Below are 20817 nucleotides of genomic sequence, written 5' to 3'. Positions count from 1 at the left end.
AAAAAAAAAAAAAGAAAGAAAGAGGAAAAATCAGCTTGGCTCATCCCGGGAAAGGGGCGGCCATAAGGCAGCGGCACGGGGCAGACTGGAGGCGAGCGAGGTCCGGAGCTGCTTTACAAAATGAGGAGCGGTGGTGTGTGTGTGTGAGCACCAGGGGCGCTCCGAAACGAGGAGACTCATCAGCGGCGGGAGCGCAAAGCACGGAGCCCGCGGGCATCGGCGCTCCGACTGGCAGGCACGGACGGACAGACAGACGGACAGACGTCGCCCCGCAGCCTCCCCGCTCCCTCCGGACATTCCCTTCCAAATCGCCTTCCCTTCCATCCCCGGGATGGATCGTTCAGACTGAAGACCTGAGCCTAGGAAAGAACTCCTCCCGCTGCTGTCTCCTCTTGGAGACGGATGGGGCTGAGCACCTCCTGTGCTCAGTTATTTCCCGGCTTGGCTGCAGAGCTTCTGCTCAGTGAGCAGCTCTCCGAGGTCCCCAAGCACCACTGCACCATCGAATCCCCAAACTGGAAGGGACTCTTACAGGCCATCTGTCCCATTTCCTGCACTGAAAAGGCACACCCACAGCTCCACCAGTGCTCACAGCCCATCCAGCCTGACCTTGGCTGTCTGCAGGGTCGGGACACCCAGTCTTTCAGGGTGACCAGCAGGGTCAGACCTAGGCCTGCAAACTGAAACAGTCCTGGCTAACAGCTTGCCCGATGCCAAGCGTGCCAACATGGCATGGCTGGAGAACGTTCAAGTTTTATTGGCAGCACAGCAAACTCCTCTCTCTGTACCTGAGATGTGCTTAGCAGTTTCTTACTGACCTGCGCCCCATCTGCTTCTGTTTTCAAAAGGTCAGTGGAGGAAAGCTGGTTGCAGTAAAGGCCCGTGGGTCTCAGCGCCGGGTCGTTTACCTGTCAAAAGCAATAACAAAGCTCAGAGTGGGCTCTGGATGTCCCCAAGGCACTCGTTACCCTCTTGAGCTGAGCTGGGTGGGTCCGGGAAACTCAGAGCCCAGGTGGGTTTGGGGAGGGGGAGCCCATGGGGCAGCACCAGCATCCTCTCATTCTGAGGCTGGGATGCATTTTATCTTTCTCTCAACCTCCTGCACTTTGCCTTGGGCTGCTGCCAGGGACACGTGGTCTCCAGGGAGCGTGGCATGTCACCAAACGCATTTGACACGAGGGGAAAAAAGCTGCTGGGGAAGCTGCAAGCCCCAGCCTGCAGCACTCCCACACAAACCCAATGAGCCAAGAGCAGCTCCAAGGAGCTTAATGGCACTGAGACAAACCCCAGCAGCTAAAATTTCAGGAGGGGCAGAGCCTCAAACAGCCACAATGCTCGGCCATGGCTGGTGGCAGTGTCCCGGGCACAGTCAGCCAAGTGCAGGTTTCCACGCCCTTAGTTTGGATACAGCTACCAGGAGATAAGCAAACCCATCCCCAACACCTTGTCAAAGCAGCTCTGGAGATGCTGGGATGCTTTGCCTTCCCCTAAGGACACAGAGGCTGCAGCCTCCCCCGAGTCTAACACAGCTCAGAGCAGTGTCAATGGAGCAGGGACATCTGCTGCCCTTCTTGGGAAGGGCTGGGGAAGGGGAACCCTGAAATGCATTGTGGCAAATCCCCAGCACTAAACCCACAGCCAGGGGAAGGTTGGGATATGCACTGCTTGTAAATGAAGAAATTACAGAAACAAATGAATCTAACAAAGCTGGGGAGACCCGTTAGGAAAGCAACCCTCCAGAAAGCTGGGGAGGGCTGTCAGCAGTGGCACTGACCTGTTCTGAGCACATGGAGTTCATCCCAGGCATCTGCAGCGAGTTCATCTGCATCTGTCCTGCCATGGGATTCATGTTCTGGACGTTGGTGTTTCCTCCTGCCATGGAGACCGTGATGCTCATGTTGTTGTACATTCCCTGCTGGGCTGGTGCTGGCTGGGTCTGCCCCGTTTGGCTGAATACACTGATGGAGAGGGGAGAAAAGGGTTAACCAAGTGCTGGTGGGAGGATGCTCTCTGCCTGCCTGTTCTGGAAGGGATGAAGCATGTGAGCCATCACAGGAGCTTTAGCCACCCGAGGAAGCCCTCGAAGGCCAGTGACTACTGTAGGAACATCTGCCCTCTGCCCCTCAGTGTGACATGGTGGGGCAGGAGGGACAACAGGGACGAGAGAGGACCATCAAAGAAGTGATGCAAAGCCCTGGGTGAGGTGACACCAAGCTCTGCTTGACCAGGGAAGGTCAGCTGAGCTATCAGCAGGCACAAAGCAACACAGCCTTTTTAATTTTAACTTTTTAATTGTTCATTCCTGGAGATCTAAAGCTCCAACCTGACTTGCACAAAACCAGTCTGATGGCTCTTCCCATTCGCTTCCAAAGTCTATCAGCTTTCACAAGACATAATGAAGCCACCTCATTCCAAGAGCTCCTCACTAATTTAAACCACTGTGCTGGGTCCTTCTGGCCATCCCAAGACAAGGTGAGCATGAAGCCATGGGTCAGTGGTTGACTTGCACATGGAGTGAGGACACTGGATGTAGGTTCAGCCAGGCTGGGACTGTCTCCTTGGTGTCACCATGTCTGCTCTTGGTGTCCTGTCTGTTCTTCCCACGTCTCACCTCCCCACCCACGCTACCCTAGCCCAGGTCACTAGGGTAGGGGCTCCTTTACTGTCCCTTCCAGCCCGACCCACCCAATGACACCATGATGACCTTACCTGCTGTTCCCCATGGCTCCCTGCTGCCAGGTCTTCATGTCGGGTGACTGATAGCCCGGTGCAGGCGGTGCTGGCTGCAGCATTGGGCTTTGTGATGGAGGGAGCTGTGGTGACATCAGGGGACTGCTGGGGCTGAGCGAGGGGGCGAAGGCGGGCTCATTCTGCTGACCCATGCCTGGGGAAGGAAGGACAGACAGCATCAGCTGTGTGATCCATTAGCAGCCTCCCCTCTTCCTCCCCATCCTGCAACTGCTGCCATCAAACCCGTGACTTCTGCCCTTGGAATCTCTGGTTTTCATTTCAAGCAGCTCTATCACTCAAATTCAACTAACTCATAGATGAATGATTGGGGAAACCGGCCCACCACGTGGTTTCCACCAGCAGGTGCTCCAATTTCGTACCACACCTGTGTGGAAAATAGCCAAGGTAATGCCAAGACAATGGCAAAGGTGCTTCCTGCAGGGCTCTGCTCATCAGTTACGTGTGCCATGCTGAGACCCCACACTGCTGCTGAATGGGAGCAGCTTCAAGCACCCGACATCATCCTTGCACCCCTCTGCACAGGCTCACCAATGTCATCAGAGCTCTGTGCCCAGGCAAGAAGCATGAGCTGGCTGCAGCTCATTTCAGACATCTCAGCGACAATAAGGACTTTTCCGGAGCATATAAAGTTAAGGAAGCACCATTTAGAGAACTGCTTTGCAGTTTCCTTTTTGCAGAAAGAATGAACAAAGAAATGAATCATTGGCCAAAATTATCTATTTTGAAGGGGATTCAGCCAGGAAAGGTTTGCTTGGGATATACAGAGCAGTGAGATGTGGTGCGAAAGACTGGATGTTGTGTTGAGGGACATGGTTTAGTGGGAGCTATTGGGAATAGGTGAACGGTTGGATTGGATGAGCTTTTAGGTCTTTTCCAACCTCGGTGATTCTAGGATTCTATGAAATGGTGGCAGTATGGCTCTGCCCTTTGCCTATCCTTCCCCACTGCTTTTACACCACTGGTGTAAACGCAAGCAAAACCCCAATGGCAGCAAAATCCATCCCGTGTGCTGTTTGCTAAACGTGGGTTTTCTAGGGTCACCCCTGTTCTTCTCCTATCCCTGCACCCCTCCAGCTTGCCCATTCCCTTGCCAACCACCCCTACCCAGAGATGCCGGTCCCCTCCATCCCCACCTACCTGATCCCGAATACTGAAAGATGTTCTGCTGCATCTGCGGCGTCATCCCGGCACCGAACTGCCCTCCGACGCTGCCCATCATCCCCCTGGTCACCATGCCACCACGGTTGGCCAACGCAGCCTCAGGGCTGGACGCCAGCTGCGAGAAGGGGCTGGTGGAGGTGGGAGGGTTCCCGGGGCTCGTACCGTAGTTGGGGGGATAAGGGAATTGCTGTGGGGGAGCCTGGGGGAGGCGGGCGGCCCCCATTTGCACCGGGAGCCCGGCTGAGGGTGGGAGGTTGTTGCCAAAGCTCTGCTGTCTCATGAGGATGGCTCGCTGCTGCATGAGCTGCCGCTGCCGGTGCTGCTGGCTGTAGAGCTCGCGTTGACGCTGGGCCAGCATCTGGGCGTTGAGGGGAGGCTGTGGGGAAGGAAGATGTTAAAAGAGTTAACTCCTCTTTGCATCTCAGTGTACAGCTCAGAGCCCCGGGAGCGACAAGCCGTGCCCCTCTTTGGGGCAACAGGCCTTGATTTGTGAAGGGAAGCTGGGAGGAAAAAAGGGAACGCAGCACCAAGGAGCGACTGGGGAAATGCTGTAGATTGGATATCTGTGCAAATCAGGGGTTGAGGATCTCAAAGGATCGGCCCCCATCCAGGCTGTGTCCCCCAGCCAAATGGGAAAGCCTGTATGATTGCCCTGCTACCAGGTATGATCGCCTAGTTATGGGATCATTGCTTCTAGTGGATACAGCAAAAGCCTCCTCTTGTGCCCTTCACAGAATCATAGAATGGCCTAGGTTGAAGAGGACCACAATGATCATCTAATTTCAACCCCCTGCTATGTGCAGGGGTGCCAGCCACCAGACCAGGCTGCCCAGAGCCACATCCAGCCTGGCCTTGAATGCCTGCAGGGATGGAGCATCCACAACCTGGGCAACCTGCTCCTGTGCCCTTCAGGGAAGGCTCCCAGCGAGGAGTGCCCAACACCAGGATCTCCAACCTTGACCCTGTAAAATGACATTTCCCCTGGCACTGGGCTCCTTCCCTAGCTGCTGGGCCAGATGTGCTCCCATCCATCACCACAGGAGCTGCAGCGCACCAAGAGGGAACTCAACAAAGCCATCACAACTGCCAATGGAGCTCTGATGGAAAGTCCCTCTGTCTGCAGCTCATATTCCCCACCAGAGATGTTGTGATGCTTAACGAAACTTGCAGGCTTCTCAGAGAAGTGGAATAAAGTTACCAGAACTCAGCTACGCTTTCCAAGTCCTCCTTGCAGGGAGCAGATGTTTTTATCCACTTTATTAGAAGTGAAACAAGAACTTTAGGGCCTGGGGATTTGCAGGATCATTAAGAAGATTTCACTGGAGATTCTGGTATTTAAAGGATGGCATCTGTTTTCCAAAGATCCTTCTCAATTAACGATCTTGGCACGTTTGTCTCTAAGCGATGATGAGGTCTTTGTGCCTTACCCAAGTGTAGGGGATGGAGTAAAGGGGGAGGAAAAAGAATCACAAAGGCACATCTGGAGCCACTCCTCTGCATGGTGGGTGATGTTCCCATCCCCAGGGAATGAGCAGATGGGACTGAGCTGCCTTTGCCACCACGCTGCATCCCCCTTACCTGCGGGGTCATCTGCTGCTGCATGCCTGCCCTCATGTTGATGCCCACGGGGGAGCTGGCTGCAAACTGGTTGAGGATCGCCTGCCGGTTCTGATGGATCAGCTGCAGGGAAGGGAGGACAGTCAGGAAGGTTTTCCAGCTACAGATGCAGATGTTCCAGCAATATTTTCCCTTAGTGTCCACCCAGCCTCCGGCTACTCAAAGCCCTTCCAATCTCCCCTCATCGCAGGACTGGCGCCGCAGGGAGGACGCTGCATCCCTCTCACCCGTGGATCCAGCTGGGGGTTGGGGGGACTTTACCTGCTGCTGGCCCTGCAGCCGTTGCTGCAGCTGAAGTCGCAGCTGGTTGGGAGCCGTGGGGGGTCGGCTGAGCGTCTGCCGGGGCTGCATGGCCATGGTGGTGGGGAAGGCACCGCGCGGCGGCGGGACCTGAACCGGCATGGGACCGAAGGACGGCTTCTGCCGGACCATGCCGGGGAAGGCGGCAGGGAGGTTGGTGGTGGGAGATGCTGAGGAGTAAGGCTGGGGGTACATGCCAGGCTTCTGCTCCATCATCAGAGGAGGGGTGGCTTGCTGAGGCTGGAACCGTTCTGTCAGGGCTTCCAGCCCGCCGCCCTGGAAGGGAGAAGAGGGAGGAAAATCTTTACGCTGGAGCCCCACCTGCAGCCATCCCCATCCAGCACAGCTCAAGGCCAGAGCTGTCCCAAGTGGGGTTAACCATCATTCCTCAAGGCTTTGATAATGCTGGAGGGATGGGAGTGATTTCTGCTGGCTTGTTTTGGAGCAAGGACCCCAGGAAAAAAGTCCTTTGAGACGGGCTTGGGCTTCATCTCTCTATATCCAAAGCAGTGATGGATTGTGGTGTGCTCACTGCTCATGGAATTATGGAAACCATGGAATCATGGAACCAGAAAATCAGAGAATCACAGAATCATGGAACCACAGAATCACAGAACCATGGAACCACAGAAACGTGGAATAATGAAATCACAGAACCATAGAAACATGGAATTATAGAACCACAGAACCACAGAGGCATAGAATCATGGAACAATGAAATGACAGAACCATAGAAACATGGAATAATGAAATCACAGAACCATGGAATTACAGAACCATGGAACCATAGAATCATGGAATCACAAAATCACAGAACACAGAATCATGGAATCATAGAACCACAGAATCGTGGAGCCATGGAATCACAGAATTACAGAATGGTTTGAGGTGGAAGAGACCTTAAAGCCCATCCAATCCCAACCATGGCAGGAACCATGGCAGGGACATCTCCCACCAGACCAGGTTGCCCAAAGCCATCCACCTTGTTCTTGAGCATCTCCAGAGATGGGGCACCCACAGTTTCTCTTGGGCAGCTTGTGCCAGGGTCTCACCACCCTCATCAGCATCTCTTTGGGCAGAGCATCCCACTTGGAGGATTAACAGGAACAAGGGACGTAGTCAGGTCTTCTCCCTCTTCCATAAATTAAGATGGAATATATATGGCTCAAGGACTGGGTTCCATGTCATAAACCAGCAGCCTACAACCAGACTTGAGGCTTTTCTCATCTTTCCTCCCCAGACTACTCACTTTCCACCCAGCTCTTCCTTTCCACTCGTCCTCAGTAATGTGGAAGAGAGGGAAACAGCCCAAGTCCTGCAGGATGGAGGGGGCTCGGGGAAAGTCAAGGAGATCCATCCATGTCCTGAAGTGACAAAGCACCTCCAGGGCAACCACGTGCCTTCCTTCATAGCCAGACTGGACGGGGACTGAAGTATCTGGGCCTCAAGTGCAAAAATTTGAAGTCCAAGTAAATCCCTAAGCTCTCCCCAGGGATGTGAAGTCCTCCCTGCCAGTAACACATCCTACACAGGCTGCCCAGGGAGGTGGTGGGGTAACCATCTCTGGGGGGGGTGTTCCACAACTGTGGGGACGTGGCACTGAGGGATGTGGTCAGTGGGCATGGCGGGGTGGGTTGGGGTTGAACTTGGGGATTCTGAGAAGTCTTTTCCAACCTGAATGATCCTACGATTCTGTGATTCACGGGCTTTCAGTTCTGCTCATTGTTTTGGAAAAAGCACGCGAGCACCACGGGGCAAGGAAAGAGAAACCACTCTATGAAAAAACCCGAGCAATGCATCTCATCTTCCACGTCCCTTACTGTCTGCCTAAATTCAGGCTTCCCCCTGGCCATGCCCTGTTATTTAGAACAACCCAAATCCTTCAGATGCCTCTGCACGGGCGCCTGTGGCCGTGGCCATGGTGCTATCTGAATCAGATGGCAACGCCGGAGCAAAACTGTCATTTTTTTCCACAGTTAAATTAGAGGAGAGGGGCAGCTGCAGTGTAAGCCAATCTCAACAGCGAGGGCTGCGGGCTCTCATACCAGCCAGGCCATTAGCTATATTATTAGGCAGCACAATTAAGGCTCAGGAATCTGTGCCTGTGGGACTCCAGCTGGAAGACTCCTCCACGCCCCAACCCCAAGCGCGGCGGGGAAGCGGGCCGGGCTGCCAGGCCTCCCCACGCCCCGACACATGAGCTGCCCTTTGAAGGGCTGACGTTTCTCATGGGGGATGGCGTTTTGAAGCCGAGAGCGGCCTATTGGATTTCATGGGGATGCTTTCCAACTTTTTTTTTCTCTGTGGAATGGCAGAGGATTAAGTATCCTCTCCGAATCTGATGCGCTTTCCCACTCACATCTGGCCTCCCGTGACCAGATGTTGGAAATCCTCCTCCACGCTCAGCATCTGCTGGAACTGGATGATCCTTAAGGTCCCTTCCAACCTCAGCTGTTCTATGACTGTACGACCTGACCCAGGCCCCGACCTCTTTCCAACCCCACCGAGCCTCTCTACCTGCACCAGTTTGTCAATGCCAAGGGCCCGGTCCAGCTCAGCCAGCTCCGTCTCATCCTTGCCGCTCAGGAAGGACACGAGCTGCTCCAGCAGTGCCTTCTCATCGTTGCGGCCCTCCGGGGTGGTGGGAGGACACAGGAGCTCGTCCAGCTGCGAGGTGATGCAGGGGCTGCGGAGACAAAAGCCCGAGGAGACACGTGTGAAGGGCTGTCAAAGCAGCAGCGGGGCTGAGCCATAGAAAATCCTGCTCTGCACTGCGTCGTTGGCCTCCCACCCACGACCCCGCTGCCAGGATGAAATCCCATGGGGAATGGAGCCAGCGCTGTGCTTCAGTGGGGTTCTGGAGGACCGCTTGGTGCTTTTGCTCTGCAGGAGTTACAGGCAGGGCGGCGGGAGGCAGAGCACAACGTGAGCAGGGAGCGGAGCGGGAGGTTGGGAAGGCGCTGGGACAGCTGGAAAAGAAACAGCTGAAGGCAGAGGGAACCTTTTAGTTGCAAAAAGAAGATTTCTGACAAGCTCGCTCGATATTCTTTGGGAATAAGATTAATATGTAATGAGAGACATTCCAATGACGTGACTAATTGGAGTCAATCGGATTTGCCGGGTCTGACACAATGAAGGGAGCCATGGCACATCACGCTCACAGAGAGACACAAAGGAGAGAACTGGAGCATGCCAGCAGTTCCCAAGCAGCAGACATGTTTATCCTTTTAGCTCCAGATGAGGACCAGATGTACAGTAAGGAACTGAAGCCAATGGGACCAAGAATGCTGCAGCCAACACACGCAGTTTAATCCAGGGAAAGAAATACCGGGCGCTGGGACTTCTTACATTACAGAGCAGGGGCAGAGAGGGAAGCAGGGAGATGGAGGTGAAAAGCAGGGCTGGTTTCCTGCGGCCCAGGTCCCTGCTACTGGCTGCTTTGTACTGAACCACTCAGAGGGCCAAAGCCAAAGATGAGAGCTGGCTGCTCAAAGCCATCAATCCTGCAGAGAAAGTGGGGACAAAGTTTTTCTCTGCATTAACAGGCAATGAGAGGATGAATGCAGGCTGGCAATTTCTCTTCATCTCACCACAGACCTCTGCGTGGATGGTTTATAAGGAGACCGTGGGACAGTACAACCCTTAGATAGGAAATAAACCTCCTAAAGTGAGCACCATGTGTGCAGCACCCCATGCAGATCAGCCCCATGCTGGCAGGTGGGAGGAATTTGGTGTCAAATGCTGCTTGAAGTCCCATAAAACATCTCCCTGGCATGGCTGCCAAAGGCCTCCTGCCCAGCACAGATGTCCTGGACACCAAAGGCATCTCTGCTGGCACAACATGCCAGTGCTGTGGCCATCAAGCCAGGCCCTGGGTTACATTTCTTGATCTTGGGGGATTAGAGCAAGATGTGTGAGAACCACCTGCAGCACCCTGGATGTAGTTCAAGGTGCCTTGGACCTGGACCACAGTGCCTCTACCACTCTTCCATCAATGACACAGAGCACTTAGGCTCAGAGCACAGAAGGGGGCATGTTGTAACCATCCCACTTGATGAAGAATTGAAGATCCAAACGGGTTGGGGACAGGGAGAACTTGCAAGGAAGCTCCCCTTGGCCAGGCGGGTCAGCTCACTGAGCAAGGCAGGAGCTCTGGTGATGGATACATACCTTGCAGCTGGAAAACCTTCACAACCCCTAAAGCAAAAGCTCTGCTGGTAACTCAGTTAAGAGAGGAGTTGCTCTGCAGCTGGAGCCCAATTGAAGGCACACGATGCAGAACAATCTGTGCATGTTATCAGTGCAGTTTATGGCTGTGCCACTAGATGGAACTGCACAGATCCCAGCCAAGCCTCTGACTTCAGACTTCCTCTCCGGCTTTATAGAGGAATCTGCTCTCTTCAATTTCTCTGCCGTTGCTTTTCAAGTCTGTTGTACCAAAGCAGAGCCTGAAGACCTCTGCAAGGGCTGACAAATCCCTTCCTTGTGATGAAGCAAGTTCTGGAAGGGGATGCTGAGAAGCAAGCCTTACCTACAACACAGTGGCTGCTTTTTGCTCTGGGGGACTCAAAACGCTGCTCCAAAGACTGCCAAGGCAGCTCTCACCTATGGAGCTCCATCAGACATAAGGCTGCTGAAGTTATTGCAGGGAAGTGAGGTGGGAAGTGAACTGGGCACCAGCAAGGCTGCCTGGCTCCGTGTTTGGAGCACAGGGCTGCTGAGTAAGGTAAGGTCATTTTCCCCTGATAAAGCAAGTGAAGCAGCATTTTAAGGAACATTTGTAGCCAAAAATCAAGATTGATTTTTAGAACTGCTCTGGCCTTTGCTGGATATGCCCCACAGATCTCACACCGACGACGAAACTGCACCACCACTGAGATGTAAAGGGGAAGCTGCTTCCTTGCAGCAAGGACTCGAGCTGATGTAAATGCTCTTCATTTAAACAGGGATTGGATTTATCTCCCAGTAATTTCAAGCAATGCGAGGCTGAGTCTTTCCAGCCAAAATCCAAGATCCATGTGCAGCAGCAGAGACCACTTAGGCAATTCTTTTCTCGGGCTGAGTGAAGAGTTTTTAGAAATGAGTCCAAACTTAGCTCCTAGAAGAAGATGTCTGGCTCTTGCCTTGCTCAAATACAATTCTTACACGTTCGCTCTTCGTGGCAGGAAAACAGAAGCTTTGCTTATCTGTGAAGGATTTAATTAGCAACCCATGGATGGATTTTGGCAGCGAGGGCCGCAAAAGGATCCTCCCAGAGCTCATCATCTATCTAACAGGTACCTGACCTCTGAGCATGGGGAAGGACTCAGCCTCTGTCCACAGTGCCAATGCTGATGCCTTGGAGAGCTCCCCTGTGACCTCTGTATGGCACCAAGCAGAGAGCACCACCAGCAGGGCTCCCTGCCCTCCTCACCTCCAGCCTCAAAATAATTGACCTCCAGGCTCCTGCAATAGCATTGCTATGGCATTTAGAGCCAAGGAATGATGTTGCATGCTGAGGTGATGGCGCCTTGGCTGCTCTGCTGGGCAAGGACCTAAAGAGGACCTTTCAGCTGAAGCCAAGCAAATGGGGACAGCGAAGAGCAGCAGTGACGTGAAGACACAAAACTGTCCCGTGGCTCTCGTGATGCCGCTGCTGACCCCAGAAAGAGAAATGTGGGAGAATTTTAGCTGCAGTATTGGTTAGTGAGGACTTTCAATGTGGATATATGGGATTAACTGGGTCTGGACCAAGAATTGATGGTGCACGCCCTGTTTACAGAGGCAGAAATTGCTAGAGCATCCCAGAGTCCTGCTGGGTGAGATGAGGAAGCCACCGAGCTGCAGTACTTACTCTTCAGGTTTACTCAGCGTGCTTCGGTTCATGGGTGCCATGCTGTTATCTGTCCATGGGATCTGCTCACCCATGCCTGGCTGCCCAAACTGGTGATCTGGCACCCCCATCTCCAGCTCTGACATCCCTGTGGGTAGAAGAGGGGTCGGGGGAGGAAGCGTTAGCGTGCCAAGGGGACTCAGGCACCCTAGGGGATGTGCAGAGAGATGCTGGGAGTGGGCAAAACCACAGCCAAGGTGCCATGCCCATGCCCAAGGCACGCTGCCATGAAGGCACTGATCTTTCTGCAGATAAATCCTGTTAGAGATAACATGCAAAAAATTCAGAGCTTGGTCTCATACTCAAACCTGAAGGATGAGCCTGGGCTTTGAGTGAACACCTGTGTGGCTGCTCCACCAAATCTGTGTGTCCTCAAAATGTACCAACGCTACGACCCCATCTCAGTTCCCCTTTCCTGAACATTCCCAGCAAGTTTCTCAAAATCTAGTCAAGTCAGAGGGCTCATTCTTGAAGGCCAGCTGTTAGCACTGGAGATTTTAGTTGAAAAAATAGCACACGCCCATTAGCATCTTCAGACTCTATTTTGGAGAAAAGTTGATTTGTGCAGGGAAAGGAGCCAATGCAATTAGATTAAGTTTAGCACAACTTGGAGCCTGAGCACAGGACAGGGAGATTTATGTGGATGGAGACTTTACATCATCCAACTCGAAATAGAATCACAGAGTCACAGAAGCAATTAAGGCTGGAAAAGACCTCTAAGATCACCCAGTCCAACCCCAAGCCATCCTCACTGTGCCCACTGACCACGTCCCCAAGTGCCACATCTCCACTGTTTTTAGAACCTTCAGAAGATCAGAGAACACCTTGGCTAAGTTGGCCATGTAGCCCCACACAGATGGACATAAGGGATAAGTCCACTTCTGGCCAGGTTGGGATTGCTGCTTCAGGACATGTCATTGGTGGCCAATCCCATGGGTTTGCAGGGGACCAAGGATGCGAATCTGTATTTTGTTTTTTTAACTTCACCAAGCTCTGTTGTGATATTTTTTTTTTTCCCCAATAAAATACAGCACTGCAGAGAACTGAGGTGCCACCAGCACAGCTTCCAACATCCTAACAGAACAGAAATCCCAGACACAGCTCAGGGAGGGCAAAGGAACAGGAGGCAGGACCTGGTGACTTGGCAGCACATCCAGAATGGGGAACTGCCCTATTTGGGGGCAAACCCAGCAGTGCTTGGTGTATTCCCTGTTGTCCCAAGGTATCCCCAGCTCCAGGCAATGACAGCTCCCAGACTGAGCTTGTTTTGTGGGTTTTACACCAAAACACAAGAACCCTAAGCTTGCTCTTGGATGGAAGCAAGGAGAGGTGTTCCTTTACTTCTTGAAATGTCTTGAAAAAAGCCTTAAGGTTGCTTGGCAACAGGCAGATAAAAGCAGTGGCAGCAGTAGCTCCAGTGGGGCCGGCTCCACGCAGCCGCAGTGCAGAGCTCCAAGCCTTCCCTGCTTGCCTGACAACAGTTCCCAGTTCTGTTTCTGCTGAAAACTGCAGTTTTTTCTCAATCAAAGCATCAGCCTGCAGCTGCTCATGGTCATGAAGACGGGTGTCATGCTGCAGCTGCACAACGGCCTCCAGAGGAGGGAAGGTCATGGGTGGGACCCTGAAGCTGGTGCTGGGCTGATGCTGGGCACTGCTTGGAACGGGTAGGAAAACTGAGTGCTGAGCAGCTCAGCAGGTTGTGAGCACTGGGAAAAGAGGGGATCTGTTGAAGGAGGAAAGCTCAGATGGGGAAATGCAGAGCATGGGCACAAAGAACAAGGTGAAAATTTGGGGCCAGTGTGCTCTCGTGCATCTTGCACAGACATGGGGCCATCTGAGCAACAAAGGGAGATGCCCTCTGTGCAACACATGAAACTCTTTGGAAAGAGAAGCTGCCAGAGGGAGAAGGTCAATGTCATAACAGTGTGTCGGGGTGTGTGTCCTCCCAGTTTAGTGGTCAGGGCAAGAGCTGTTGCTTACAGGTGAGCAGTGACACATGCAGGATGCAGGATGCCAGGGGACAGCAGCTCAGTCCCATCCCACACCATCCTTGCTACCACACTGGAGGAGCAGAGCTTCTGTGAGGTCCCTCTTCCAGTGTTGCTCAGTGCTAAATCCTTGAGGTGAGCCCCTTGTTCCTGCAGCCATATCAGCACAGCTGAGCTGTTGGGTGGACATGGCCATATGGTGCATATCACTGTCACCCCAAAGCAGCACAGGCAGTCCAGGCTTCATGGAAATCTATTTTGACTTTAGTATGGCCCTTATTCAGAGGGCAGGGAGGCCCTGGCACAGGCTGCATACGGAAGCTGTGTTGCCCCATCCCTGGCAGTAACCAAAGCTAGGCTGCAAGGGGCTCTGTGCAACCAGCCCATGGCAGGGCTTGGAACTAAGTGGGCTTTGAGACCTCTTTCAACCCAAACCAAGACACCTGAGCCACTGGCTTGCTTCATGTAGCTGGAAAGAGGAGGAAGGTTTGGGTTTGCATTCTTGAGATGTCAGAGGGGCTCTTCTCTAAATAGGGGTGGAGACGCTCTGTCATTCTTTCTCTCATGGCATTTTTTGACTTTTTAGAAAGAAAAGGTGGACAGGAGGCATATTTAAGCCCAGTTCTGCCACCCTGCACTTCTTCAGCACCCACAAGCATGAACACAGAGTCACAGAGTCATTCAGCTTGGACAAGACCTCTCAGATCTCAAGCCCAACCCCAGCCCACCACACCGTGCCCACTGCCCACACTTCTCAGTGCCACATCCCCACAGTTCTGGAACACCTCCAGGGATGCTGACCCCACCATCTCCCTGGGCAGCTGTGCCACTGCAGCACTGCTCTATAAGAGAAGAAATGTCTCCTAATTCAACCTGAACCTCTCCTAGTCCTGCTCGAGGCCATCACCTCTCAAGACTTCCCCTTGGCTTTCCCTGTTTGTAACAGGGAGACCTGGCCCAAAAAAGCCCTCCAAGAGAAAGCTTTCCCACCATATCCCCCTTCTGCTGTCACAGCTGGCTGAGCGGAGCAGGTGCCCATGGCAGCACATACCTGTGTCAGGTGGGAAGGGGTTTGGTCCCGGCACAGTGCCCCTGCCCTGCTCGGCCGGCGCTCGGGGCCGCGGGCTGCTGCCGTTGGTTGCGGGGAAAGCAACTGGCCTCAGCTGAGCTGGCTCCAGTGGGTCACAGAACTCAAAGGGGGCACGAGCTGCCTGCATGCCCTGCCCGCTGCTGATAGCTGAGTTTGAAAAACAAAGATAAACATGTATATGCAGAAATTCAGATCTCTCCCCACGAGCTCATCGCAACATCACCCGCGGATGCAGTGCCCCGCCAGGAAGCTGACACTGGGTACTATGGGTTAAGGGAGAAGGCTTGCATCTATAAGATGTATATAAATAGGTTTTATACAACAGTAGAAGAGAGGATGAGAACCAATTCCTTCAGAGTGAACAGGGATTCCTCTCAGGGGAGTGGCAGTAGTACAAGTGAAGCTCCTCGATGCTGCCTGCGTGCACTCCAGCTATGTTCTGCTGGGCACTGCTGGCTTTAAATCAATTAAAACCGCATGGGAAAACGATGCTGTTAAGCCTCGCATCGTTACAACTCTCATTTGCATGGATTTTCACAAGTTCAGCTGCAGCTTGCCAGCAGGGAGCACGTAGCAAATGCTTCTGTTCACTCTCAGACCTTCTTTTCTGTATTTCTGCTGGGCAGTGATGCAGGGGATGGAATAAACTGTAGCTGTGCATCAGGAAAAACCACACATGGGACAAAGCCCTGTGGGACCTGTCCCGGCTACTGTGCTCATGCTGGGGCTGGCAGAGGACTAAAGGGGACCAGTGAGGGTGGCACAGGGCTGCTGATCAGGACAGGCACATGGCATGGGCTCCAGACAACAGCACTGTAACTTGGAGGCATTTGGACAGCCAAGTTTATGCTCTGCTTGTAAAAGCCTGCTGGCCCTGTTTGCTGCTCACACTCCAGCACGGGGAAGCCAAGGAGCCACAGCTGGAGCCCTGGCTTTCTCACTTGCTTGTGGGCTCCTTCAGGGGTTCTTTCAGGAGCAGGTGAGAGTGCCTCACTTTGGAGAAAAAGCAGGGTGTTTTCTGCAATTTTAACCCCTCCCTATCCGTTCTGACACTAAACCTGGGTGCACTCAGTCCCATCACACTGTTTCAAAGTGACAGCAATGCTTCCAAACCTCCATTTCCAGAGGTCAAACTGCTCAATCTGGAGGGAACCCGAATCCCCCTTGCATTCTCTGTGCTCCCAACCCCTGAGGCCCCATGTGGGGACAAATCCCAGGGCTGACACCTACGGTTGAGGCCGGCGGGGGCTCTGGGGGCAGTGCTGGGCTGCAGGGGGGCTGCCAGCATTTCGGGTTTGACAGCCACGCCGCTCTCACTCCTCTCCGGCCCACACAAGCCTGGCAGCTGGGCAGCTTTCTCCAGTGATGGCAGGAGTTGGTCCAGCTGCTCCAGTTCGGCAGCAAACTGAGGAAGGAAAGGAGAGCAGAGGTTGGTGAGTTTGATTCCTTTGCAGCAATACAAAAGTGAACTCCGCAGGAAAGGATCAGCCCCAAATCACAGAAATGGGCACCGATGAAGCTTCTAAATCAAAACCACTCCAGAGTGGGTGGTGGCACTGGGATGGAATTAAGCAATGCTGGGATAATCCCTGGGCAATCCCAGATGAATGCATATAGAACCATAAAATCATTCATGTTGGAAGAGGCCTTGAAGATCCTCAAGCCCTACTCCAACCCATCCCACCGTGCCCACTGGCCACATCCCTCAGTGCTGCATCCCCATGGTTCCTGAACACCTCCAGGGACGGTGACCCCACCACCTCCCTGGGCAGCTACAAGGATGTCCCCCAGGAGCCAGGTTCCCCACCATTGAGCCCCATTCATGCCTGCAGCCCATATGCTGCAATGAGCAGCATTATGAACAGCTCCACCAACACAGCCAAATAAAACCAATAGTGATTTCAAACATGAGATCACAAAATTGCAGAATTATAGAATGGCCTGGGTTGAAAAGGCCCACAATGCTCATCCAGTTCCAACCCCCTGCTGTGTGCAGGTCGCCAACCAGCAGACCAGGCTGCCCAGGGCCACATCCAGCCTGGCCTTGAATGCCTGCAGGGATGGGGCATCCACAGCCTCCTTGGGCAACCTGTTCCACTGCCTCACCACCCTCTGGGGGAAAAACTTGCTCCTCAGATCCAACCTAAACCTCCCCTGTCTCAGTTTAAAACCATTCCCCCTTGATAATTTGCTTTGCTAATATACATATGGTCATACTGAAATGAGAAGAATAAAAAATGGTTCACTCCAGGAGAAATGAATTAAGAGAACAACTGCCCCAAAGTGCACTCCTGTGCCTGCTTGGGGCACACAGTTACCTTGATGGAAAGGAAAATGACATCCAGCTCCTTCAGCCCTCATCAAGGCTGGGAGCAGATGAGCAGATGTCTAGCCCAAAGACTGAAGTAAATAGGAAAGGTGATGGGGAAGGGATTTGTGCTGGTGGATGTAACAACAACAGGTAGGGATTTAAGGGTCCAAGATAAATGAGCTTTGGCAAACAAGAAAAATATCTGAAGAGAAGTCCAATATTTCAAAATTTAAGGGCATTTTGTGTTTCCAGAAGAGCTACCCTTCAGTGTTTGGGAAGGTTAGGCCACTCACCATAGACAGACAACCTGAAAGTGCACTGAAAACCTTTGTGTATGATGGAGGGCTTAAGGGTTACTGCTCTCCACGGGTCCAAAATGAAAGGAGCCATCTCCAGATCTAAGTGTGGCGAGAAAAACTGCGGAAGGCAGCTCTGTCTGCTTGCATTACTTCTCGCTTTTTCTCCCTCTTTCTGAATAAGGACAAAAAAAAACCCACCCAATTTTCTCAAGCAAAGGGATCACAAAGGAGGAATGCTGTTGGATCCTGGAGGGGCTGAGCCCACCCAGGCACCTCTGACATCCCCACCAATGTCACATTTCTGTCCTGACCTTGTGCAGGGCCCTGTCCCCATCCCCACTGCCTGTACTGCAGGAATGAACTGGGGCTGTTAACACACAAGACAGTGGTTCTTTTCTTATTTACAGTGGCATTTTGAGAATTAAATGATGTTTAGGCAACACTGATGATGAGCAGCGTAATGTGAGCAGCAGGCATTGATGGCAGAGATTTATAATGCAGTACTCAGGGCTGTGTCCTCCTGTGCACGCCTTCTATCCGACCCTAACCCAGAGCCCTGCAGTGAAGGGTATCCTCGCACACTTGGGCATAACTGATGCCCTCAAGCAGGGAAATTATTGCTTCCCTTACAATGGATGAGATGAATGCAATTAAACAGCAGCCCATGGTGCCCTCTAAGTGATGCAGGACCACGCCGGCACCTCTCCACTTGGATGCCCTTCTTGAGGCATCCTTCCTCCAGCAACAACAGCAAGCAGAAGGCTGGGAAACCAAATGGCACAACTGCAAACTGGGGGAAGGGGAGGGAGAGAAGACAAAGCAGAGAGCTGGGGGTTTGGGAGAGCTGGCACAGAGCGGAGCTGCAGTCAGAGCTGAGCATCCCGAGCATCCTTTTCTTTCCTGGAAGAGATCCTGGAGGAGCACAGGGCATCTTGCAGCAAAAGGAAGCGAGGTTGTGTTCTCAGAAATGAGCACAAGGATGAGTTGGAAAGAAAATAATTATGTGAGGTGAGTGGCAAGCTGCAGCGTGCCCCACCATTACGTCGCCCTAATTGATATTTCAATAGAAACATGAAGAAAAAGTCCGAGGAAAGTGCTTGGTTTTATTTGCAATAGCAGCTCCTCTCCCCATGGCTCTCTGAAGCAATCCAGCTAGCAGAAATCACGTGGCACTGAGCTCTGTCCTCGGATGCTGAGCAGTTATGGGCTGTTTACTCCTCTGAACACACAAGTGAAGGCTCCACAACCCTGCTCCTGCCACCGTTGTTAACTCTTAGGAGCACTTCTGGTCCCATACATAGGTTTGCTATTCTCCAGCTGTTTGGGGAGAGATACTTGGAAATAAAAATCCATGGGCAAGGCTAAAAACATGACCTTGCTTCCAACAGCAAAGCAGAGGGGCTCACAACCACAGCCAGGCTCCAAGTTCTCCAAAGCTGAGCATCCCAAAACTGGAAGGCAGCCAGCTCCCTTCCAAGACAGGCACACCCTGACTTGGGTCTTGCCAACATAGAGGCAATTCATGGAACCAGAGAACCGTTCTGGTTGAAAAAGACCTCTGAGATCCCCAAGCCCAACCCCAGCCCATCCCACCATGCTCACTGACCGCATCCTTCAGTGCCACATCTCCATGTTCCCTGAGCACCTCCAGGGCTGGTGTCCCCACCATATCCCTGGGAAGCCAACCCAACTCGTTCCATCATTCTATGATCTCAGCAAGAGGTAAAGAGTGAGATTCCCACTCGGCTGCAAGATAACTGACCACAGCTCCCAAGAGAACTGAGCCCTTAACCCTATTAAGAGACTCATTGCGTGTTGCCATTGGAGCCTTTGGGAGCTCGCTGTTATTCACACCGCACCTCTCAGCCCCATTTGACACAGTCAGTAAGCAGGCTATCAGCCCCGCTCTGAATGTCAGCCTCTCTGTTCTCTTTGCTTAAAAAGGATTAAGCAGCCTTATCCATGTTACCATCTCCCCTGGCTTTCAAAAATAAGAAATCTCTTCTATTCATAGCTGCATGTAATGAATATTTATACACTCAAATCTCTATTGCGGAGATCTGTCACTGGATTATTCAATTTAATAATACTTTTAGGATAACTAAAAGGCCTGTATAATTGCTAATCTCAGCCAACAAGAGGGCAACAGATTGAGAATTCCCAGGGACACGAGCCCTGAATGTGCCCAGAGATGCAGAATTAAGAGCCCTTTCACTTGGCAAGGCTCACACAGCCCCCTCCCCATTCAGGCCTGCCACCTGCAGCAAGCAGCACCGCTCCTTTCCCATTCTTATGCAGCTCGGGAAAGCTTCTTTCTTCCTCTCTCAGCATTGCCTTGAAGCTCTGAGTTACCAAAACGTGGAAGCACCTTTAAGGTTGGGAAGGACCAAGAAGATCACTGAGTCCAACCCCAGCCCACCCCACCATGCCCACTGCCCACGTCCCTCAGTGCCACATCCCCATGGTTCTCAAACACCTCCAGGTTTGGTGACCCCACCACCTCCTTAGGCAGCTGTGCCACTGCACCACTGCTCTTTATGTGGAGAAATGTTTCCTAACATCCAACCAGAACCTCCCCTGGCACAACCTGAGGCCATCACCACCCATCCTATCACTGTCATCCAAGGGCAAAGGCTGACCGCAATTCACTACAGTCTCCTTTCAGGAGTTGTAGAGAATGGTACAGGTCTCCCCTGAGCTCCTCTACTCCAAACTGACCCATCCCAGTGCCCTCAGCTGCTCCCTATATCACTTGTGCTGCAGACCCCTCACAGCTTCACTGCCCTTCTCTGGACACTCCGATGCCTCAGTGTCTTTCTTGTAGTGAGGGGCCCGACACTGAACACTGCACTGGAGGTGCAGCCCCACTAGAACTGAGTACAGGGGATGATCACCTGCACGGAATCATAGAAGCATAGAATCACAAGGTTGGAAACGACCTACAAGATCATCTAGTCCAACCGTCCTCCCATTACCATTGCTATCACAAGCTACTAAACCGTATCTCATAGCTCCTCATCCAGACAACTCTGCACTCCGCCCCATGGCTGTAGCCTCAGCCCAGCTATCCAGCCTGGCCAGGTCCCTCTGTGGGGCCTGCCCCCCAACCTCCTCATCTGCAAACATATTGAGGGTGCACTCAATGCCGTCATCCAGGTTATCAATAAGAATACTAAACAGGAAGGCCCCAGTACCAACCTCTGGGGAACACCACTTGTGATCAGCCACCAGTTGGACTGGTGTTTGGAATTCATTCACCATCACTCTCTGGGCCCAGCCCTACAGCCAGTTTTTTACCCAGTGAAGAGTACAGCTGTCCCAGCCACGGGCTGCAGCTTCTCCAGGAGAATACTGTGGGAGACTGAGTCAAACACTTTATGAAAGTCTGTGCAGATTACATCCACAGCCTTTTCTTCATCCACCACACA

The 20817-nt window shown here is 52.7% G+C and overlaps 1 protein-coding gene across 5 annotated transcripts in view; it reads right to left on the bottom strand.

The window, feature by feature from the left end:
- Positions 1-20817, bottom strand: part of NCOA1 (nuclear receptor coactivator 1) — a 154155-nt gene that overhangs the window by 584 nt on the left and 132754 nt on the right. For all 5 annotated transcript variants that reach the window (XM_042832663.1, XM_042832662.1, XM_042832664.1 and 2 more), the window contains 10 exons: positions 16010-16184; positions 14741-14926; positions 11663-11789; positions 8347-8515; positions 5791-6105; positions 5491-5592; positions 3889-4288; positions 2710-2884; positions 1775-1958; positions 819-908 (listed from right to left, as the gene is read on the bottom strand). In XM_042832663.1, the coding sequence (XP_042688597.1) occupies positions 819-908; positions 1775-1958; positions 2710-2884; positions 3889-4288; positions 5491-5592; positions 5791-6105; positions 8347-8515; positions 11663-11789; positions 14741-14926; positions 16010-16184 (1923 nt within the window). The remainder of the gene's footprint in view (positions 1-818; positions 909-1774; positions 1959-2709; positions 2885-3888; positions 4289-5490; positions 5593-5790; positions 6106-8346; positions 8516-11662; positions 11790-14740; positions 14927-16009; positions 16185-20817) is intronic.

The sequence above is a fragment of the Centrocercus urophasianus genome, unplaced genomic scaffold (genome assembly GCF_019232065.1).
Source record: "Centrocercus urophasianus isolate 14NV4802_14NV808 unplaced genomic scaffold, USGS_Curo_1.0 seq_39, whole genome shotgun sequence".
NCBI classification, from domain to species: Eukaryota; Metazoa; Chordata; class Aves; order Galliformes; family Phasianidae; genus Centrocercus; species Centrocercus urophasianus.
This window is presented reverse-complemented; position numbering and strand designations above follow the sequence as displayed.